Source organism: Equus caballus, chromosome 11 (genome assembly GCF_041296265.1).
Source record: "Equus caballus isolate H_3958 breed thoroughbred chromosome 11, TB-T2T, whole genome shotgun sequence".
Classification (NCBI taxonomy): domain Eukaryota; kingdom Metazoa; phylum Chordata; class Mammalia; order Perissodactyla; family Equidae; genus Equus; species Equus caballus.
Genome location: NC_091694.1, coordinates 50,017,501 through 50,041,258, shown reverse-complemented (window position 1 = coordinate 50,041,258; position 23,758 = coordinate 50,017,501). Strand labels below are relative to the sequence as shown.

At 45.9% G+C, this 23,758-nt stretch overlaps 1 protein-coding gene and 2 long non-coding RNA genes across 3 annotated transcripts; 1 reads left to right on the top strand and 2 right to left on the bottom strand.

The window, feature by feature from the left end:
* Positions 1 to 5,986: 5,986 nt before the first annotated feature.
* Positions 5,987 to 8,900, bottom strand: LOC138916311 (uncharacterized). Its single transcript, XR_011423458.1, has 2 exons — positions 8,772 to 8,900; positions 5,987 to 7,550 (listed from the first exon to the last, which is right to left on the bottom strand). It is a non-coding gene; the product is annotated as an uncharacterized lncRNA (long non-coding RNA).
* Positions 8,901 to 9,773: 873 nt separating this feature from the next.
* Positions 9,774 to 19,178, bottom strand: ALOX15 (arachidonate 15-lipoxygenase). The gene is given in 13 exon segments (XM_023653385.2): positions 9,774 to 10,717; positions 10,827 to 10,994; positions 11,118 to 11,218; positions 11,807 to 11,928; positions 12,109 to 12,278; positions 12,376 to 12,462; positions 13,795 to 14,004; positions 15,188 to 15,331; positions 16,056 to 16,216; positions 16,409 to 16,512; positions 16,777 to 16,858; positions 17,146 to 17,350; positions 18,956 to 19,178. Coding segments are annotated over 13 exon segments (1,869 nt in total). The 5' UTR covers positions 19,091 to 19,178; the 3' UTR covers positions 9,774 to 10,537.
* On the top strand, positions 17,854 to 20,679 carry LOC138916312 (uncharacterized). The gene is made up of 2 exons (XR_011423459.1): positions 17,854 to 17,965; positions 18,537 to 20,679. It is a non-coding gene; the product is annotated as an uncharacterized lncRNA (long non-coding RNA).
* The last annotated feature ends 3,079 nt before the right edge of the window (positions 20,680 to 23,758 follow it).

The following is a 23,758-nucleotide window of genomic DNA, read 5'->3' as shown; positions in this document are numbered from 1 at the left end:
TATTCTGTTATTATTTTTGCTGGCTAATTTTGTAACAGAGATAACGTTTGTTACATATCCAATTTCGTTTCATTTCGTTGATAACCCTGAAAACATATTTATTTCAACCAAACCAACAAACAAATAAGCTTTCATTTACCAAAGATCGCTTTATAGCATGTTAGTTTGAAAGACATTTGGGTTAGTTTCTACTACATTTAGAAATAACTTATAAAAGTCTTTACTCCAAGCCAGTTAAGTAGAGTTCCTTTGGAAATTATATCACCTGGAGGCAGACAAATTCATAGAGACAGACAGACACAAAGAGACATCTTTACAATTTTAACCAGGTCTCAGGTACAAAACTCGAAAGAACAGTTGGGTCTGAACTGGTTTTCCGGCAGGTTGACTTTCTCAGATAGCCGACGATTTTTACTAAAGACTTGTTTTCTTTTTGCTGTGAGGATACTTTTCATAGCTGTTTTTGAAATCATTCTGTCTTCTCTAAGTTTCCGCATATGAATCAAAGACTGCATTCAATCATGAGAGGTTTTGAATTCTCTCTTTTAAGGGTGAGCCTTGAGGTGGCCTTGTATGAAATTGAGGTTCCCCAGAATGGCCATTATAATTCGAAATTATCTCAAAAGTTTACTTATTTTCACCTGCCTAATCTTAGATCAGGAATTTCAGGGGAGTTGAAGTGGGGAAGCTCAAGCAAGAGCAGCTTTGGTTTCGTTTCGCTAACATGTTTAATTATTTAATTATTTTCTTTTAAAGAGGCAGTAAAGTATTCCTGATTTCATTTAGAAGCCCCAAAAGATTGACAGATTTCCCATTGTTGCTTAATTTTATGTCAGTTTTTTCCAATTGCATATGCAAATACACCAGTTTGGGTAAACTGAAATCGTCCCATTTTGGCCATCTTCTCTCTGGAGTCTAAAGAATGTTGTGGCCAGGTGGTGTTCCAAAAGAAAACTAGCTTCTTCTTGGGCATGGGCTCATAGCTCAAGTCAGCCCAGTTAGCCAAGAGGCAGTCCAGAGGTCTTTTCTCGGGATAGATCAAGTTCCCCCCATTCTGATACACAGAGATGGACAGACACACAGATCCAGACAGGAAAATCAGACACCAGTGAACTGGTTCCCAGATTTAGGATAGAAAGTCCTACAACTCTTCCCACTCCGAATGTGTTCCCAGATGGCCCCTCCCTGAATGGAAGGGACCACAGAGAAGGGGAAGGAAGTTCACAGGCGCCCCCGAGGCAACTTGCCCTATTCCAGACTGAGCCCATCAACTCAACAGAAGCGAAAGCAAACAAACAAATGAACAAATCTAGAGCCTGTTTCATTTCTTCAGCCACCAGGAAACATTGAAAGCAGTTGACAGTTGGGAGAACTCAGGGGAAAGTCCCCAGGGGAAAGAATATATTGGCAGCGGATGGCAGAGTCCTGAGATTTCTCCTGGGAGTTGACTAGCCATGGGCAGAGGCACATCCCATCTGGGTCGCCAGAAATTTGTAACTGAACGAAAAGGGGCTCATTCTGCTCACCACTATCTGGTGCCAATCAATTGCAGATGAGCCGGTGGTTGAGAAAGGAAAATTTATACAATTAGCCAGCATAATTGGAAGATGGCAGACTAGTGTCCTGAAGAACCATCTTAAAATCACACAAAATCTTGAGGCAGTTATATATGGGAAACGGGCAGGGAAGGAGGGGGCTTAGGGATGTTGACCATCCTGTATGACGAACTTCAAGGCACCACATTATCTCTTTCCTCTGTCATTGGAGATGGGTGCCAATGCAGAATTTTTCTTCCTGGAGGTCGTCATGTTCCTGGGGAACTCAGAGAACAAAGTTGTCTTATCACAGCTGGGCAATAAACGTTAGCAAGAGTCAAAGAACTAACAGATCATGTATTTTGTAATAGTGAGAGGTGCTTAATCATCTGGGCTACGTGCAGGCTAGAATGTTTCCATAGGGACTAGTGCGTCAGGAACATAGTTACACTATTGCTTCTCTTCCCTAAGATGTTTTCCCTCATGTTGACCTAAGACCTCGCTGTTACAAGAACAATTAAAATCTACTCTCTTAGTAAACTTGAAGTATATAATACAGTATTATTAACTATAGGCACCGTGATGTCATATTCTCTTTCTCATTTCTACTGGTTACAACCCACTTTCAAGCACAGAGTATGACACTCTATGGAATGGAAGAAGAACAAGATGAAATGAACTTGGGTTCTTGAATTGTGGATTAGAGTCCTAACTAACTTGAAACACCTCCCCAGATTGGTACATTGAAGAGAAGTATTCTATCCTCTTTTACCCTCTGCATATTTGGGGTCTCTGCATTATAGCAATTCAACCTACCCTAATACACAAAGGCCCTACAGATTTTCTCAATAACACAGCTCGTTAGCATTGCTCCCAGCTGGTCAGAGACACGTAACAGAAGCAGGGACGCTCCTCACTGACAACCAACAGCGGTTAAACTTAACTTCCTTTCATTGGCTGGTACATGGGTTGGGACTGTCCCTAGACCACTACTTTCAGTTCAGTTTATGCAAACCACATCCCAGCACCATTTGTTAATTTAAATGAGACAAGACATTGAAAAGCTTTGCTTAAATAAGAACTCTAGCAGAATTATTATTTTATTTTTACTTCATGCATGGAGAAGAAGGGGGAAGTGCCAATGATCCTTTCTGCATTTACAAAGGAAATGCACAGTTATCTATACTTTTTGAAAAATATAAATATCCAGTTAAATATTTTTGTCAGGACCACACACTATTAATTAAATTCAGCCAATCAGAATTACAAACTTCCTAGAGGTTAAGGAATCCTTTCATAAGATGTAGCAACAACATCTTAGTTCTGGGGGCTTGCAAGACTACTTAGTTAAGAATATCTACGAGAACAGTTTTTTCAAGGAGAATACCATCTGCTCTTCTCTGCAGCTGAAAGGGAAGAGGGAACATTTTCTCTTTTGTCACAGAAATTTCTTGCACCAACAGTCAGAAGAGCCAAGAATTTCAAGGCCAAGCACTGAAATTCGATTAGTAGATCTGACCTGGGTTGCCCAAGATTTATGACAGGGAGAAGAAGGCAAAACAGGTTTGTCAGCAAATGGAATACAAAGCAGGCAATGTCCTAGATCTACGTCAAAATGAAATAGAGTTACTACGATAAAACGGATTTTTAATGTTTATGTATAAACTGATTATAAAGATTGTGTGAAAGAGAAGACAGAAATATCGAAGGATATTTTGAAAAATATATATATTAAAATATAGGATAAAACTGTTGTACATAAGAAATGTGGAATTGTATTGGCATACTAAGGGCAAACAGATCAGCAAAAGAGAATGGAATACAGAAAAAATAGAGAGAAGTGTGGACAATGATAAAGGAAATATTGAGTTTTTGGAGAAAAAATAAACCATGCAATAAGAGGACTTGGAATAATTCACTATCCAATATTTTCATAAGTTAGATTCCTACCTAACATCACACCCCAGAATAAACTCCATGTGAATTTTTTAAAAAGCATCAAAGCAAATTACACATTCTACATTATTAGAAGAAAATATAAAAGTACTTTTGTACTTCCGGGTACTATGAAAGACCTTCCAACTACAATAAGACAAGCATACTTTGAAAATATTTCTTTTTTTGTTTTTTTCCTCCCCAAGCCCCAGTACATAGTTGTATATCCTAGTTGTAAATCATTCTAGTTCTTCTATGTGGGATGCTGCCACAGCGTGGCTTGATGAGCGGTGTGTAGGTCCACGCCCAGGATCCAAACTGGCAACCCCCAGACTGCCAAAGCAGAGCGTGTGAACTTAATCACTTGACCACGGGGCCAGCCCCATAAAATATTTCTCAGCTCAAAAAGGAAGAGAAATCACTAAGTATTGGTGGGGAAGGTGATACAGGAATGTTTCCAGTAAGCCAATGACCAAGCAGACTTTTCATGAGCCAAATGGCTATTCTACAGCTAGAATCTGTTCATGGTGTTTCAAAAAACTTCAGCAAATTAGGAATAGTAAGGAATTTCCTCAAAGTGATATAGAGCACCTTCAAAATCCCTGCAGTTAATATCACACTCAATAATGAAAAATTATTTCAAAATGTTTCCCCTTGAGGTTGAGAATAAAGCAAGAATGCTCGCTTTTACCATGTGTATCCAACATTGTACTGGAGGTTCTAGCCATTTCAGTAACACTAAGAACAAAAAAAGAAATAAAATTTTAAAAATAAGAAGGGAACAAAGGGACCGGCCCAGTGGCATAGTGGTTAAGTGCTCATGCTCCATCTTGGCAGCTGGGGGTTCACAGGTTCAGATCCTGGGCACAGACCTACACACTGTTCATCAAGCCATGCTTGACATCCCACACACAAAATAGAGGGAGATTGGGACAGATGTGAGCCCAGCTACAATCTTCCTCAAGCAAAAAGAGGAAAACTAGCAACAGATGTTAGCTCAGGGCCGATCTTCCTCAGAAAAAAGAAAAAAGAAAGGAACAATTCCTATTCCTATTTGCAGATGACATGATTGTTTACATAGGAAACTCCCAGGAAATCTACAAAACAACTTATAGAACTAATAAAGGAAATCGGTAAGATCATAGGATACAAAAGCAATATGCAAAAATCAATTGTAAATCAACTAACATACAAAAATCAATTGTATCAGAAATATTAGAAATAAACAGTTGGAAATAAAATTGTAAACACAATTCCATTTACAATAGTGCCAAAAAATATAAATACCTAGGAATAAATGAAACAAAAGTTATCCAAGACCTAGAACAAGACCATTAAAAACCACAAAACATTACTGAGAGAAATTAAAGAGGATCCAAATAAATGGAGAGAAATATCATGTACTTGAACCAAAAGAGTCAATATGTTAAAATGGCAATTCTCTCCCAAATTAATCTATAAATTCAACATCATTTCAATCAAAATTCTACCATACTGTTTTGTAGAAATAGGCAAACTAATTCTAAACTTTATATGGAAACACAAAGGACCTGGAACAATCAAAACAATTTTGAAAACGAAGAAAGTTTCAGGACTTACCTTACTGATTTCTTCATTTATTATAAAACTTCAGTAAGCAAAACTGTTGGTATTGGTGAAAAGATGGAACTATAGATTGGAATAGAGAGTTCCAAAATAGACCCACACATATATGGCAAATTCATTTTCAACAAAGGTGCCAAGACACTCAGTTGGAAAAGAAAGCATTTTCAACAAATAATGTTGGATCTACTGGATATCTTTAGAGGGAAAAAAAATAACATCAATCCTTATCTCACATAATACATGCAAAAAAAATTCAAAATGGATTATAAACCTAAGTGTAAATTCTAAAATATAAAACTTCTGCAAGGAAACACAGGAGAAAATCTTTTGCTGGGGATAGGCAAAGATTTCTTATCTAGAACACAAAAAGCATGAAACAGTTTTTAAAACTGATAAATTGAACTTCATCAAAATTAAAAACTTTTGCTCTTCAGAAGGCATCATTAGGAAAAAGAAAGTGCAAACTGGGAGAAAATACTTGCAATAGATATAGCAGTGTGTATGTGGATGCATATCCAGAATATGTAAAGAACCCATACTACTGAATGATAATAAGACAAACTACTCAATTTTTTAAATGGACAAAAGATTTGAACAGACACTTTACACTTTACACCTTACAGGAAAGATATAAAAGTGGCTAATAAACTCATGAAAATATGGGCACTGTCATTAGTCCCTACAGAGCCACAACTGGCCAAAATTAAAAAGACTCACCGTACCAAGAGTTGACAAGGATGTGGAACACCTGGAACTCTCATACACTGCTGGTGGGAACACAAAATGGTACAACTGCTTTAGAAAACTATTTGGCAATTTCTTAAAAAGTTAAGTTTACATTATATGCAATCCAGTCATCACACTCCTAGGAATTTACCTAAAGGGAACAAAAATATATATCCATGCAAAGATTTGTACACAAAGCTTTATTTTTTCCATAACAGCTCTATCTGTAATAGCCAAAATCTAGAAATAACCCAAATGACTATCATTCAGAAAACAGATACACAGATTGTGGGATATCCGTACAAAGGAATACTAGTCAGCAATAAAAAGAAACAAATTACAATTTTCAATAACATGGATGAATCTCAAACTCATTATCTTGAATGGAGTGATGGTTTCATGGGCTTATACATATATCGAAAAATAATCAATTTACATACTTTAAATATGTACAGTTTATTGTACTCTAATTTCAATTCAATAAAGTTATACTAAATTTTTTTAAAACTCAGTGGGAAATTTTTAGAAAGAAAAACTAAAGCTTCCTCTACCATGCTCCTGACTTGCATTGTAGTTGATGTCCCTTGGGGAAGCATCAGCCACAGAAAAACAGTAGGCTATCAAGCTGACCAAAATAAATATATCCACAGAAAAATATCAGTTTCTACTCACAAGAGCCCTGACAGTTATCATTAGATTACTATATAATGATTTAATGATCATGTTAATGTGCTGATCATGTAATAAGCTGTAGATATCAAAATTGTTAATTATGCAGAGGTTTTCTGAGACCTGACCGTTATTTCAGGACTTCTTCAGGGTAAAGACGGAGAAGAGCCACTTTAGACTATGTTAGAAAAAATTAAAATTAATGTATTTTTTAAATTAAGGGTAATATTGGGGGACATGCAGGAGCTTCTGGGGAGCCGGAACGTTTTCTTTCTTGACCTGGGCTGTTGCTACACGACTGTTCTCTTGGTGATGGTCCGTTGAGCAGTACTTTGTGTTTTGTGCACTTTTTGTATATGGGCTATACTTCAATTTTAAAAGTTTAAGATAAAAAAGTCTTTTGCCCCCAACCAGCCCAAATCCTTGGAGTCACCCTTTCCTCCTCCTCCGTACCTAATCCTGCTGATATCAAAAGGATCCCCAAGTCCATTAATTCTGTCTTTGTGGGATTCCTCACATCTTCTCTCTCGTTTTCACAGATACCTCCTGCCAAGGTCGCATCCTCAATGACTCATGAAAGAGAGGTTGGCAGGGACAGGAACAGGCGGTCGGAGGGGGAAGAGAGCCCTGTGACGTGGCATAGTTAGGTTTGAGAAGGCTTCCTGGGGGTCAGGCCTGCTCTGGGGCTTAGAAAGCCGGTCTTCTTAGCGAAACCAAAATGGGTTTCCTCCTGGCCAGTTAAATCAGACTCTCCACCAGAAGTAGTTGTCTCACAAAGTAAAGTACATTTGCAGCAAATAGGAGACCATAAGGAACCATTTCCAGAGTCATGGCGTCCCCAAACAAAGGGAAGCAGGGACCTTCAATTTTGGATGGGGAATGAATATTCAAAAGGGAGAGGTGGGTATTCGCTTGCACAGGCTCACTTGGAAAACATGCTCCCACATACACTGCAGGTTACAGTAATAAGGCCTCAGCTCCTCCTGGAGAGGCCTTAGCATTAGAAATAAGGCAAAGGTCACAGGCGTAGCTCTTGTGGTGAGGCTCGGTCTGGTTCAGGGAGGGTGGTGATTGCATCTCCTTAACATAACAAAAGGAAAAGAACAATCTGGAAAAGTAGTTAAAATGCTTCCAAACCCACTTGAGTTCCTCTGGACAACTAGTCAGTAACAGTCTCAACACTCTTCCAGCCATGCCCCCTGCAGTGCGTGAATCCCTTTAGCCAGTGCACTGCCACACCTTTAGGACCCCCTGGACATACTACACAAGAACACCCCATATAACTCGAACTACATTGACCAATATTCTGCTCCAGCTAAACCCACTCCCCACTCTGGGCCTTTGCCCGCTCCTGGTTTCCTGCCAGGAATGCCCCACCCAACCCTCCACATGTTTAAACCAAACTCATCCTTTAAGAGCCAGGGAGAAGTCTGGGCTGGGAGGTGGCTCACGGAGTGGGGTCCAGGCATCTGGGCTCACTTAGGCCTGCACCTCACCCCTCCTCTGCCCCCCGCAAAGGAGCAAGAGGATAGCCAGCAGTTCTGATACCTGAACACAGAAAAACCCTACACTCTTCCCCTCAGCCTTGGCTGGAAATTGCAACTGAAGCCAGAGGCTCCCAGTCTCAATGGGTAGCTGAGTGAGGAACCTTGAAAAGAATGCAAAGACAACGCAGGGCCCTTGAGAAAAGTAGGCACTGAGCTAGCAATTATGTTTTGTTGGATATAGGTAAAATCTGGAGAATATTTGCCAGAATATTCTTGCACACACTAAAAATATAAACAAAAACCAAGTTGAGGTGAAGGTTCCTTCTTTTTTTTTTTTAAAGATTTTTTTTTCCTTTTTCTCCCCAAAGACCCCCGGTACATAGTTGTATATTCTTCGTTGTAGGTCCTTCTAGTTGTGGCATGTGGGACGCTGCCTCAGCGTGGTTTGATGACCAGTGTCATGTCCGTGACCAGGATTCAAACCAACGAAACACTGGGCCGCCGGCAGCGGAGCGCTCGAACTTAACCACTCGGCCACGGGGCCAGCCCCTGAAGGTTCCTTCTTCCAGATGTATATTTGTCCTATTGCTTATTATCTCAAACTGTGCACTAGGGGCTTATTTGCAAGGATTTCTCTTGAACCAGCCTGACAAAGGTTTATTATTATCTCCTGTGTTCTGTAACTCTTAATCTTGAATCTATGCTTGCTCTGGGTCTTAATAATTTACTGTAATTTCCATTTACTGACCATATATTTGTTATAAGAAAATATATTTGTAGAATATGCCTGTTGTAAGAAATTGAGTTTACTCACCTAAAAATAATGTCGCTCACCCTGACCTCACTTTTCATTCTGTAGCTTCACTGGAACCTAAGGGGCATAATTTCATGTGTTAGAGCGCATCAAGACTGTGTATGTTGGATTTTTCCCTACAGGCCTGTGGCTCTAAAAAATTCATTTCCAGGAAGCAATAAGAGATGAAGTTTGAAGTTTTCTCTGTCAAGGACGGAGGAGAAAAGATGCCAGAATGAAAGTATCAGGCAAGGAACCAATAATGACAGCAAGGCCCCCAAGGAGAAGGGTGCCTCTGTGAGTGCTTGACTTCCAGGACCCTGTCATACTCTTACTTAAATCCTTCGATATTTCCTAAAGTTCAAGTCTAATTTCCTGGCATGAAACCTGTTCTTCATGAGGCTGCCCCTTCCCACGGCTTCTCTCCTAACCTGAGCTCCTCCCGCCCTGCACCACTCACCATACGATGGTGCCACCTTGTTTCTGACATGAAGACTGGGTCATGCTTTCTCCCCCCTCCTTGTGGGTTCTCCTGGATCCCAGAAGTAAACTCTACCCCACCTCTCAGCTGTTTCTTTCTTATTCTTCCTTCAAGATCAGACCGAGAATCATCCACACATCTTCTGCCAAATTAAATAGAATTAGGGGCAAGAAGCAACTTTGTTCACATTTTTGTAAAGGAAACAATTTTGGCTTATGTATACTGTTAGCTTCTGACTTAAAATATCCACAGATGATCTTTTTTTTTTTAAAGGTTGGCACCTGAGCTAACAAGTGTTGCCAATCTTTTTTTTCTTCTTCTTTTTCTCCCCAAAGACCCCCGGTACATAGTTGTGTATTTTTAGTTGTGGATCCTTCTAGTTGTGGCATGTGAGACGCCGCCTCAGCATGGCCTGATGAACAGTGCAACATCCGTGCCCGGGATCCGAATCAGTGAAACCCTGGGCCGCCAAAGCAGAGCGCGGGAACTTCACTCAGCCACTGGCTGGCCTGATGATCATATTAAGTAACAAAACTTCCAAGTTTATTCTTCCAAAATTTTAGTCAGATACAGAAGTTGGATTTTATTGATTCCTTTGTTTTCATTCACTAAAATAATCATGAGATTCCTTACTATTATTTGAGGCTTCCCAAATGGTGAAGTGCAAATGGGTTATAGATAGGGATCCCTCAGGCAAAACCCCAAGGCCAGATACCTGCCAGCTGGGAGCAGCTCCCTCAGTTCAAACAGTTTACGTCCATTTATCGCTGTCTAAGTGGGCCGTGAAATGAAACGGTTTGCTCTGTGTTGTGTCTGGCTTCAGGACAGGCGGCAAATTCCATCAGGTGGTAAATAACATCCAGTTAAAAAGATGTGCCATATTCTTTTGCCAATATTTTACTTAGGATAATTGGATCTTAGTTCTTTTCTTTTGTTAGTCTAAAATATCTTTTTGTTGTTGTTAAACTTGATTTAGTTTCAAAATTATAAAAGGTGTGAAGCGGTATGTTTTATTACCCTATTCTACTCTTGAAACAGTGTATATACCCACAGCTGTTATCTGTCCTGGGGAAGATCTGAATGATGAGGGAGGAAGAGAGGGAGGGAGGAAGGGGGAATGAGGCCCCCAGGTAGTGCATCTAGGGTAAAATCTGTCCACTGTGGGCATAGACAATGAAAAGGTGACTCTTCAGGAGGGTGGGAGATAAGAGGAGGGTGGAGTTTGGGGACAGCAAGACAGGGAGCACTAAGGGGTGGGGTCATGGCTTGGGTAGAAGGGGCTGAAACAACCAAAGGTCTGGGGCGCTCATATGGCCACGCTGTTTTCCACCAGGCTGGGCCGCAGGTACTCGTAGGGCATGTCCAGCTTTGCATTCCGGATCTCAATTTCCTTATCAAGGGCAGCCAGATCCTCTCTGAACTTCTTCAGCACAGCCTTGGGCCCAGGGCCCGAAAAATACTCCTCCTCATGCTGGCCCAGAGCCACCTGGGATGGAGAGAAAGAGGCAGCTGAGCGCTTTACGACCCTCAGTTTGGAGTGCCACACCTTCCTGAAGGTGCCCCCTTCCACAGGGAGCCGGGCACCTGGCTCTCACCATGACGGGCTGCCGTCTGCCTAGCTGCCAAGTGATGGACATCTGGAGAGAAGACTGATGAACGTTGGGCAGTGTTGCCATCACCGTCTCCAACGTCACATCCTTGGTGGTCGGTGGGGGCAGCCGCATCGTGCAGGGTGCATTAGGGACCCAAGCATACCAGTCCAGCTAAGAAGGGGCAGATACCTAGAGTCTATGTCTGCTAAGCATGAAAACCCCTTAGCCCACCTACGCACGGCACTGTCCCACAATCCAGGTCCAAATGCCCAGCTGCCCACCTCTGGTAAGTACCTGGCCCAGGTGGACGGAGGAATGCTGGCCAGTGCAGGTGAAGATGCACATGGTGACAAAGTGGCAGACCTGGTCCCGGGACTCTAAGGACACAGGAAACCCTGCAAAGGATAAGGAGAGTCAGAACCTGCGAGGCTAGGCATAGAAGAGAGCTCAGAGAGATGAGGGAGGGAGGGGAGAACGAGATGGGGAGAAGGGGCGCCCAGGACTCTCAGGAACTGCTGTGGGAAGGGACGTGAGAGTGGCTTGGGTGGGGAAGTGGGGAGCTGTGCTGGGAGGGTCCCGCCCAGTAGGGTACTGTGAGCTCATACTGGCTCACAAGAGTCAGTTGTGCGAAATTTTCAGGCATTTAGCAAACTGGTTGACATCACACTGGTAGCCATCATGGGAATATTTACACCAAGGAAATGCGCTAATGCTCAAATCAGGCTTTTCTTTCAGACAGCCAGTTGTTAAACATTTATGAACAACCACTGGTCCCACTGCATCTGGGACCTGGAGGGGTTCTCAGTGTATGCGGCAGGGACCTGTCTCTGGTAGAGTGGAAAGGGAATCTGGGGGTGCCTTTGGGCATTTTCATAGGGGTTGGAAATGCTTCTGGAAGCTTCCATAGAAGTACAAAGGATTCTGGGGAGATTCCAAGGAGGACTCTCTCCTGTTGGAGGTATTAGGGCAGGGGCTCATCTTACCTCGGTCCTGGGCCCCTAGCAGCCCAATTTCAGTGATCTCTCGACACCAGGTCTGCAGCTCAAGATCTTCTTTCACGGCCCCGTCCGTCTTATAATGCAGATTCACTATTCCCTCCACATATCTGCTGGCCAAGGGGTCGGGGCCAGAGAACTGAAGCCGACAGGGAGCCACCAGGCCCTCTGCTCCCTGCCCACACGGCCAGGTCAGGACCCCCAGCCCTCAACTCAGACACAGACCTCCTCTTCTCCTAGCCTCCTCCCCGACTCCCACCTCCACCAGCCCTGCTTCCCCGCTGCCTCACCGAAAGATGACTTCCCAGAGCCGCAGGGCATCTTGGGCATAGAAGGAAGACTCGACGCCCAGGAGCCCCCGGTCCTCCAGGTCATCAGGGGGACAGAATGACCTGTAGGTCAGAAAGGGTCCAGCTCGCCTGAGCAGCTCCACGTGGCCTCCCCCACCTGTGCTCACCACCTGAGGAGCAAGGACAGGCAGTCAGGCCAATCAACCTGCCTCGAGGCCAGAGCCGGAGGGAGAGTGAACTCCAGAATCCCCCTGTCTCTCCTCATACCTGGTCGAAAATTCCCATGTTGGAGACCAGCCCAGACCTGGCCCGGATGTTAATTTCCATGGTGTATCTCAGGTGGGGAATTATAAGCTAGAGGGAGAAGAGCAGGGAAGGGCAAGGTCAGAAGAGAGCTGGGGCAGGTCCCTGCAGGAAATAGGGGGTAAAAAGCAGGAAAGGTACCAGGTCTCAGGAAAAGCACGGCCGTGACGTTCAGTGGCCCCTCAACACCAGGAGTGTTCAGTTGACGTGTAATTAGTGCCAAAAACTGTGGACTTATTGCTCTATGATGACCGAAAGACATCATTCTCCTTTTCTTTTCATAATGACTATTCAAGGTCTAGCTCAATGTTTCTCAACCTTTTCTTCATTATCACTCCTTTAAGGAGGGTTTTTAGCTATTCTTTCCTACTCTCACCCTCCCATGCAATTTTAATGCTATAGATATATCTATTATGCACTCTACGTCTATATATGCTTTACACATAAAAATAATAAGATATTTTGCCCCCCTACAACCACTTGCACCCCCTTGGGGGGCATAATTGCCCTCACTGAGAATGCATGGCCTAACCTGCCTACCTCCAGAACTTCATCACCTACCTTCTCCCCTTGCCCATTACACTCATCCTCTTTCTGTTCTTCAAATATGTCAAGCTTGTTCCTGCCTCAGGACCCTTGCACTTACTGTCAGCCTCTGCCTAGAACAATGTGCCCCTTGATCATTTCACCGCTGGATCCTCAATCTCTATGTCATCTCCTCAAAGGAGCCTTTCCTGACCACCCAATCTAAACTCGCCATCACATCACCCTGCCTGGATTCTCCACATTGTACTTATCACAGCTGATGTGTTACAGTACAATCTTTATTGTCTGTTAGCCGTTAATGGAAATGAAAATCCCCAAAGATCAGAACCTCACCTGTCTTGCTCAGCACTGGCACCTAGAACAGTTCTTGCCCCATGGGAGGCACCCACGAAAAAAAGTGAATAGGTGAATACTCTGCTCTAATTACCTGTAATAAACCAGGCTGCTGCTGTTGACCTGAGCCCCTCCAACTGGCCTATGGGTCACTGTTTTAGAATTCTTCAAAGCTGGCTGGAAAATCTGTTATGTATTTGCATGGTGCCCTCTTGTTGGATGGAATCCTCAGTCATTTGTGTGTACTATATACATACTGTATGTATATCTGTGCTTTATACATAAAGAAAAGGAAGACTTCTCACCACCCTACCCTGCTGATGAATCATTTTCACCTCCTTGGGAGGTGATATCACCCTGTTGAAATTCTCACTCCCTGCTCTCGTGCCTTTCACTGGTTGGCTCCCGCCATACCTGAGACGCCGCAGAGAGGGCACCTCCAGAGGTGGGACTGTGCGATGGGGCAGAGAGGGGCAGGCAGGAGAGAAGGGAACAAGGTGTTACCTTGAAGATAGGATATATCGATGGAAGGCACCTCATGGTGGCCACAGCGAAGACCTCAGCCATCAAGTGTCACCTCAGAAGATGAGACTGCAGCTCGTGAAGCTGGAAGTCAGAGCTACGGACCCAACATTTAGCCAGGAGCCAGACCATCGGGGGATCCGTGGGCAGGAAAAGCGGTGGTGGAGGGGACCCTTCACGGGGCAATTGGAGCTGGAGCCAGGGCGAGAAGGGATGAGTGCCAGGTGTCCCACAGACTCCCCTCCTTTGTTTGGTTAACTTCTCCCTTCTTCCTCCAGATTTGCTTTGCTTTCTCCACCTGGCTGCTCCTACCCGCCTCCAGCCGCTGTTCCTCCCCTCCCTTTCCTGCCCACTCAGCTCCTTAACATTGTGCAAGCGGCTCTGCCCTCACGCTGCCTTCTCCAGCTTCCACTTCCCCTTTCAGTCCCTTCGGTGTGGACAAAATTCAAACCCACCTCTGCCTTCATCCCACACTCTTTTTCAGAAATCTCAGCCTCTCTCTGATCTTTCAGCTCCACCTCTACACAGCTGACTAAGTCTCCAGTTCTCAGCTAGTCACTAGCTGGACATTACAACTTGAATGTCTCCCCATTAGCTCAAAATTGGCCAGATGCAAGCCTGCCTGCGCGTCCTGTCCTCTTTATTTGTCCTATTTCTGCAGGTGCCTTGCCTGGCTCCTCCTTTTTCTCTCTCCTTGAATTCAGGCCAGTTTAAATCTCCTCTGCACTCCCACAGCTCTTCCCCACCTCTGAGCCCATCACCTCCACCTTGGACAATAGCTGTAGCATAGTGCCCTAATCCCTGCCTAGCATCTCCCTTCTCCCATCCATCCTAAACCCTAGTGCCCAGATAACATGCCTGCAGCATCTTTCACAGCAGCCTTCACCAGCTTCCTGTGTTCATACTCAGCCTGGCATCCATGGCGCGCTGTAGCCTGGCCCCCCTCACCTCACATTAGTCCCCAGCACCCCTGCCCAGCTGGCCGCCGGGAATCACCTGACTCCTCACTCTCGGACACTCCTCAGCCTCTCTGCCCGGCCCACCTTCCCCTGGGGGCGGGGGGTCCTGACTGTCCTGCTTGAATATCTAAGTCCCATCCTCTCCCAAGGCCCGGTACGCCCCACCTCCAATGATCCCTCCCAGACTGTCTCCGTCCTCAGGCACTTCCTCATTACCGGAGCTTATTCAGATTTGCCCGGTCTCTCTCCAGCTAGACTGCACCTCTTAAAGTCAAACTCCTGCCCATTTCCTCCTTTCACGCCTCCCCAGCACATTAGCGTAAGGCCTTTGCACAGAGCCGGTACTCAGTGAATTTGGGCGAGGGGCTGAGCCAAGAGGGCCAACCCCTGGGGAGAAAAATGATGAGTCCTCTCACCTGGATGACCATGGGCAAGAGTTTCCCATCAGGCTGCAGCTTCAGCAGGACCAGAGGGGCAGCCAGGTACTGCTGGCTACACAGGATGACATTGGCCTTGATCCCATCCAGCAGGGAGAAGTCAGCTTCAAACAGCATGCCTCCCTGGATGGGGGCAAGGGCAAGGGCTGCCATCAGTGTAAGGCATCTTCCCTCCACCCTGACTCCCCGAAGGAAGAAGAAAAAGAAGGTATCCAACTTGTCTCCACCACCTACTTTGTACGGGTAGTGGGATCAGCATTTGGGCTGCTGTGGGGTCCACTGTGGGCCCAGCTTGCTGCCAGATGGCAAGAAGGAATTCTACAGGAGAAATCTTGAGTGCTTATTGCCTCATATATTTCTTACATGCACTTGAATTAGCCCCAGTTTTATAAAAGAGGAAACAGATGATCAGAGAGGATAGGTATCTGGCCTGAAGTCACACAGCTTATAAACAGCAGAAACAGGATTCAAACCCAAATCTGTCTCACCCTATAATCCCGTGGGTTTTCTCTCTCAGTTGTTGACTCCTGATTAACCACCCCAGCCCTGACCCTGATTCTCTTACTCCACACTCTCCCTCAGTCCCTAGCTCCAAGGCCCAGTTACAGCTCTTCATTTTGACTCTGTCTCTATCACCCATCACACACTCTTTCTCCACAATATGCTATTTCTTCTCAGGGAGGAAGGCCATGGAGCTGCACTTCTCCAGGATCACTCAAGATTTCTCCTGTAGAATTTCTTCTTGCCATCTGGCAGCAAGCTGGCCCACAATGGACCCCACAGCAGCCCAAATGCTGACCCCGCCCCCCATTTCCACGTGGCCTCCTTAGGGATCTTATGTCCGTACCTGGAGCTCCTTCTCCAGCTGGGCCTGCAGCTCCTCCATCCCTGGAGGGAACACTAGGCGGGCAGGAAGGCGAGTGGAGCGCCTCAGCAACATGGGGTTGGTGCCGTTGAGAAACTAGTACCCAAATAAGTCATCCTCCTTCCAGGAGTCCCGCACCCGCTCTAGGGATGGCAGTTGGGGAGCATGCTGGGGGATCCAAGCTCCTGGTCCTTCCAACCCTGCCCAAACCATCCCCACGTGACCCCAGCCTACCAGAGGGACCCAGGCCTCTGGTCTCCCAAACCTAGTTCCCTCGATTGGATGGGATCTGGGGGTAAGGGTCCCAGGGGAAATATTTGGGTACAGGTACTGACCAGCCAGCTTGCTCTGGCCACACCAGAAAATCCTGTTGAAGTCATCCAGATCCTTCCAGCAAGTCAGAATATTTAAAGAGTCTTTGACAGCTAGGTCTGCCAGCCTTCAGGGAAGGATAGGCGAAGGGTTTGACATAATTCTCAGAACCAGACATTACAACCCCGGGCATCCACCTTGGGCTGGTCCAGCCCTGTTCAGTCCATAAGCCCATTGTCCTCCACTAGACCAGGACACCTCCCTTTCACCCAGCCCCCATTGTTCTCACCCCTTGGCCAGCGAAATCAGGCATTGTTGGGGGGGGGGGGGGGCGGGGAGTGTCGGCAGCTCACTGGGGGGCAGGAGGAGTCAGAGGCGGAGGAGGGCTAACCGGTATAGCTTCCTTCTCTCTTCCAGCACCTCCTCCCTGTGTTTCTTGAAGAAGCCTTGGGGGTCATCTACCACCGTGCGGCCTAGAAGTGCAGAGGAGGGTATGGGCAATGAGGCTTCTCCTGAGAGCCTCTCCCCTGTCCCTGCCGAGGATGCCTGCTCAGCCCGCCCTTCCGACGGCCCCTGACCCTTCAGCACCACGCCCTCCCGCAGCCTCGGTGCAGGTGCAGCTCGGTGCCAGCTCCAGCAACCCGCCGCTTCCAAAGGCCCCGCCCTCCGGGTTCCTGCCCTCATGCCCTATTCTCCTCTTCCTTCCCTCTAACTTCTCTAGTGCCCCAGAACCCTCCTCACACCCCGACGCCGTGCTCACCAGTGCCCTCGGGTAGGCTCAGGACTCCGTCACCCTCCACCCAGCGGTAACGTGGGAACCTGAACTCGTCCCCGCTGGCCCCGGGGCCCTGCACCGAGATCCAGTTGCAGAACCACGCGTCATCATTAAGGAGGTGCCACTTGCGCAGTTTCACAAAGAGCAGCGGTCCCAGGAACTCCGGCACGTCCACCTTGAATTCTGCCTCCTGCAGGCGACAAAAGAGTGTCAGCAAGGTGGGCCTCTCCGGAAGGGGCGCTTGGACTGAGCCCTGGACGCCCTTCCGCTGGGCCTCTGGGAAAGCTGCGCAAAGGGAACCAGAAAGAGAAAGGGGGCGCGCACCCAGCAGGTGGCTCCACGACCCCTTCCTGGGTCGTCGATGCCTCGATTCCTCAGCCCGATGGGGAGGTGCACTCCTTCCTGCACTTTTTCCTCCCTGTTGTCACTGATTGTGCCAAGCGCTGAGCTGGGCACTGGGCACCAGGCGCCGCGCCATGGGCCCTGGGACGACACACTGTAAACCAGACGATTGCAGCTGAGAAACACCGGCGCCCCCCGACCCCCTCACCAAGGCTGAGTGCCCACAGAGGCCCCACCCGGCCTGGGGGCAGGCTTCCCGGAGGACATTCCATCTAAGCTGAGCCCTTTAGATGAAAAAGGCTTAGCCAGGCAGAGTGAGAGAGAGGAAACGCTGGGGGAAAGGCGTGCCAGGGAGAGGAAACTGAGACAGCAGAGGCTAGGGGAGGGCGAGCAGCGTCGTGGAGCTGGAGCTGGAGCGCGAGACGTGGGGAGATGAGGAGGACGAGATAGTGAAGTCTCGAAGGTGAAGCCAAGGGCTTTGGATTGGTGCTGAAAACAAGCGGAAGCCATTCAAATGTTTTAAGCTGGGGGAATGTTTTAGGGGTGGGAATGTATTTGGAAGAAATCGCTCTGGCTGCAGAAGGGCTTGAAAGGGCAGAAGCGAAAGCAGTGAGGCAGGTGAAGAGGATGAAAGTGACGTAGGTTCCAGGGGACATCGGTAGTCGCGGGTGGGGCGGACATCAGAGCACGGATGCCGGAGATGTCCAGGAGATCGAATTGACAGCGCTCGATTCTTAGTTAGACAGAGGTGAAGAGAGAGGCAGGCGCCAGTGACACGTGGGGGAGACCAGAGGAGAGGTCTGAGAGTGGGGGAAGAGGAGGGGACCTCACTTGGGCGTGTTCCTTTGAAGCGTCCATGGGACGGACATCCGGATCAGGGGTCTTGGAGAGAGCTGGACAGGCGATGGGATTTGGGGGTCGGCAGAGGGAAAAAGTACCGAGAGCCAGGGACAAATACCAGGTAGATGTGATGGGAGAGGCGAAGTGGGCCGGGAAATTCAGAGTGTTCTCATCTCTTGGCTTCTTCTCCCCAGCCTTCCGCCGGCTCCTCCATCCCACCCCACCTCGGGTGATAAAGCCCGCAAGGTGGAAGATCTAGCAACAGTAGAGTTTGAAATAGTTTTTTAAGAATAGAGGAAACAGGAGACGCACGGCCTCTCTAGGGACCTCTGAGTTTCAAGAAAAGAGAGCTCTGTGGAACGACGGGCGCGCAAGAGTATCCTCTCAATTCCAAGGAGACTGGGCGGCAGAAACGTTTATTGAGCGCTGACTGTGTGCCACGTACCGCCTTAAAGCGCTCTACCCTGCGGCCTCCGAGCGCTCTTTGCGCGGGATGCGCGCGCCCTCAGCCGCGAGAAGGAGCTGGAGGCGGGCAGGGCGCTCCTCTTCCCCGGTATTTGACGGACTTGGGGACAGAGGTGCAGCCCACCCTACCCGCCTGAGGCCAGCTCACCTTGCCCCGCGCCGGCCACAGGCGCTTTCCGAGCGCCGCCTCCCGGTGCTGGCCGACCAGCCACAGCTGCACCTGGTTGTTGGAGCCTGCGTGGAGCGAGGACCCGGTGGACGCGCGGACGCGGTAGAGACCCATCTTGCCCAAAGATGTTTCGCGCCTTCTGGGGGGGGGGGACAAAAGAGTGGAGGCGCTAAATAATGGGGCCCAAGACCCCGCCCCTCAGAAGCCTTGCCAGGGATCGGGGCCGTGGATGGCAGTTCTCCAGCCAACCCTTCCCAGCTCTGCGCCGCCCAGAGCTCAACCCGAAGCCGAAGAAGGCGGGGCCATGTGGGGCCAGGGGATTCGGACCATTATCTTGATGGGAGGAGGATAGAAGGAGGAAGCAGATGAGAATTTGGGCAGAAAACATGTAGGAAGAAGGAATCGAAGCCTGGCCCAGCAGGCAGATGGTGTGGGTGGCTGGGAAGCCCACTCTGTCTACACACACACATACACACACACACTGGCCTCATGAGTTGGTTCACCTCTGCCAAGGGTCGTGCTTAGGGTTGTAGGAGAGGATGAAACGGGCAAGGAGACCTGGTCTGCAGCAGCATTTGAGGAAAGTACATTAAGGCCACCGAATTAATTTGACCAACTCTGAAGCTTTCTTGCTTTCCCCGTGCCAAGCTCTGGGGTTCATTCCTTTCTAGCTTAAAAGCCTCTGCCTCTCTGTTGCTTGCAGGATAAAAATCCAAACTTCTTGACATTAAAGCTCTTTCTAACCTGGCCAGCCCTTCTCCAACCTCATCCCACCCTCATATCCTGTCTCTCTCTTTGGCCTGGAGCCCTGTGTTTCCCAGAACCCACTGTGTTGTTGGCTTGCAGTCCCTCCTCCTGGAAAATTCTATCCAGCCTTCTAAACCCTGGTTAGACTCCAATTTCTCAGGGAAGTTTTTCCTGGTGATTCCAACCCTCCCCACTACCCTCACCAGAGCTAATCAGCTTTCCTCTCGACTGCTTTCGCCCGGTGCATACTTCTACCGTTGCGCTGCTGCAAACAAATACTACAGTAATTTGTTTGTATGTCCATATCCCCTGCTAAGGTGAGCTCCTCCTTGGTAAGGACCACAATCCCACCCAGTACCACATACTCACTTTTGTTTCCCCTGGATTTAGCACAGTATCAGGGCTTGGGGGTGTCAATAAGTATTAACTGAAACACACAGAACTGAAAGATCAATTATAAATAAATCCTTCCCTTGGGGGAGACAAAGGCAAACAAATAACTCTCAGGCAATGTAACTAATAAGGGAATAGCAAATCCAGCTGTGGTGCCACCATGGGGTGACGTGCTCTAAGCCTGGTAAAGCAAAGGAGGTCAATAGAAATACATCTGTAATGCATACTTTCTTGTTTATTTTTTTAGTGGGAAGTGATTCAAAGTTTAGAAGGTACAAAGTGGTATTCACTGGTGTCTCCCTCCCTCTTGGCCCCAAGCCCCCTAATTTCTCCACCCCCAGCAGTCACTGATCTGCACCCATTCACAAGTAAATACATGCCTATCCTTTTTGTCCTTTTTCTGCACATGGTAGCACACTTTACACGCTGTTCTGCACCTTTTTCCCCCCAGTTTGCAACATAAATCAAGAGATCATTCCACATCAGTCCTTAAATAGCTTCCTTGTTCTTAAGGCTGCCATTGTTTTGATGAAGCATAATATACTCTACCAATTTCTTGTAAATGGACGTTTAGGTTATTTGCAATCTTTTGTAACCATAAAAAATTTTTATTGCTGAAAGAAATTACCTGGTATATACATCATTTCTCAGATGTAAATATATCTGTATACAAAATGCTAGAAATGGAATTTCTAAGCCAAAAGCATATATAATTTTGGCACAAATTGCTACACTACTCTCCATACAAGCTGTACGAATTTATACTCCCATCAATGAGTCCACTGATGTGTGGGAGTGCCCATTCTCCTTCACTCTTGTCAATAGTGTGTTGATAAACATTTTTGCCTTAGCCAATCTGTTAGGTGAAAAATGTTACCCTAGTGTAATGTTAATTTGCATGCTCTTATTATAAATAAGGTTGAGCATCTTTTCATATTGTAGGAGCCATCTGTATTTCCTTTTCTGTGAACTAGCTATTCCATTTTTCTATTGGATTTTGGTCTTATTGATTTGTAGGGACTATTTATATATTAGGAAAATTAGCCCTTTTCCAGCTCTATCACTACTAAAGGGTCCCAAAGTAACAATGGTCCTTTTTACATACATCAACTCCTTAGAGCCCAGATTTTGGTCTATAATATTATTCTCCACTAAAAGAAACTTGGACTTCTTAGGGGGTAGCTGACTCCATGGCTGGGGGCAGGTAAAACTCAGGATAAGCCTGGAACATGCTATTGTTGCTAAAAAAGTAAGAGCACTCTCAAGAAAGTCACAGGCAAGATGTGCAATTAGAGAGGCTCTGACTGGCTGTGTTGTGACCTTTTGAGGAGCAAAACTAAATAATAAATAGGGTTAATTCCAATAGATAAATGCGTCAGAATGCTTTATGTTGCAAGTAACCAAAAGATCAATTCAAAATGGTTCAAACAATACAGAAAAATTATTATCTCAGAAAATAGGAAGTCCATAGGGTAGGCTGGCCCTAGGGTTGTTTAGTTCAGTGGCTCAACAGCATCCTCAAGGAGCCAGGGTTTTGTTTTTCCATCTTTCCGTCCTCCATGAGTCAGCTCCTCAATGAGTTATCTTCTTAACAAAATGGCCGCTACCACTCTAATAATCCCATACAGACAACAACATCCAGTGGGAAAAGAAGGACCATTTCTTCTTGTGCCTCCCTTTTTAAGAGCAGAGGAAGCTTTCCCAGAAACCATCCAGCACCTTTTCCTTATCTATTTTTAGCCAAAACTGAGCACCAAACCCAAATCCTTCAAACCAGCAAGGGAAACAGAACCATCATGATCATCTTAGCCAGTCAGGATTTGCCCCTGAGTTAACCAGGGAAGGATGGACACACAAACACATTTGAGGCCCTCGCCAACAAGGACGACGGGATAATGGATGGGGAGGTAGGCACCCAAGGGTGTCTCCTACAATGAGTTTGTGAAAAACCCAAATCCATAATAATATTAAAAAGAGAAAAGTCACTGTGAACTATTACAAAAAAGTATAATCCAAAAGAGAGCGATTATTTTGGGATTTTTGAAGTTTTTGTAGGTTTTAATAAGAAAGGGAATGTTACTCTACATAAGCGTGTGTGTTTCTTCTAAGTACACTTCTGTTTATAATGAACACATATATGCTCACTTCCATCGGTAAATGGAAAAGAATAAAAACAGGGAATGGTGTGTGAGCCAAACAGTCTGGGGGAAAATAGGAGCTGTTCCAAGAATGGGAAGGACTGATAAGAACACTCGGCTACATGTGATTATCAGGTAGAAAGGAGGGTCAGCCAGCTAACCAGCACTGATGCTCACACTCCGTGACCAAGGAGAAAGGGTGTCCTGAATTGCTGAATCAGCCAAATGTCCTAAAGAGGAGCCAACCCAATCCTTCTCTCCCAGAAGATGAATCCCCAAGACACCCCCTTAACCGTAATAGGGCATTAATAATGCATGCAGAATTTTAAATAATACTAACGAAGCAAGTCAACATGTCATAATGACAGAACAAGGGATTCTATAAGTCTGGCCAAGTGAAACTAAAGGAATACATCATTTCAGGGGGGACAGACAGATCGCAGAAACTAAAAATTTATGTGGAAGATACAAACATTGAAAGACTTATTGGGGTAACAGGAGAAGTTTTGCTGGAACACAGCTCCCTGGGAGAAACAACAAGCTTCAGAGCCCCAAGCATGAATCCATCTGCTGAGAAGCCCAATTCTATAGCCTCAGTACATAGAGGATCTGAGACAACAGTCTTGGGGCGAGTGGCGGGGGGAGATTTCAGTAACACCAAGAAAACATCAAAAGAAGTATTTTAATAACCTTAAGAAAGTATCTTATCCCTAGAGAAAAACAAGAACAAGGAGAAATCAATGAAGTAATCAATTAAATCCATTGTGTTGGTGTTTTAAAATAGATTTAAGTTATAATGACAGTCGGTCTTGTAATCATTGTATTTGTGTGTATTTTGTGTACTGTTTAAAGTATATTCAAAAGAATCATCATATTAAATTTGTAATTGTAGTTTAAATTGTTTAAGGAGATTTAATGAAGTTTGCAATCAATGTTTAAATATTAAAATTTATTTTTCGAAGTTCTGTTTATAGATATGTTTAATAAATTGAGCATTAAATAAAATACAAATATTTTTAGGGTGTTCTCTCCATGGACAAAAATCTCCTCAAACTTTCAAAACTTTACCAATAATAAACATAAACTCTGTCAACAGTAAGCATAGAAAAATACCTGAAAAAGTGTACACTGAAGTCTTAGCAATGATTAATTCTAGAGAGTGGGCGACGGTGGGGAAGGGACTTTCATTTTTTACATACTTTGGAATTTTTAAAACTTTCTACAGAAACATAAGTTATTTAGTAATCTAAAAAAATGTAATCTTGAACAAAATTCAAGACTATAAATCCTATTATAAAAGCATTAACTATAATCGTGTGTGGCTATAAAAGGAGGCCTGATCCTGCCTGGTGGTGCAGCAGTTAAGTTCACGTGCTCTGCTTCAGTGGCCCGGGGTTCGCAGGTTCGGGACCTAGCACGGCTTATCAAGCCATGCTGTGGCAGGCGTCCCACATATGTTAAGCAGAGGAAGATGGGCACAGATGTTAGCTCAGGGCCAATCCTC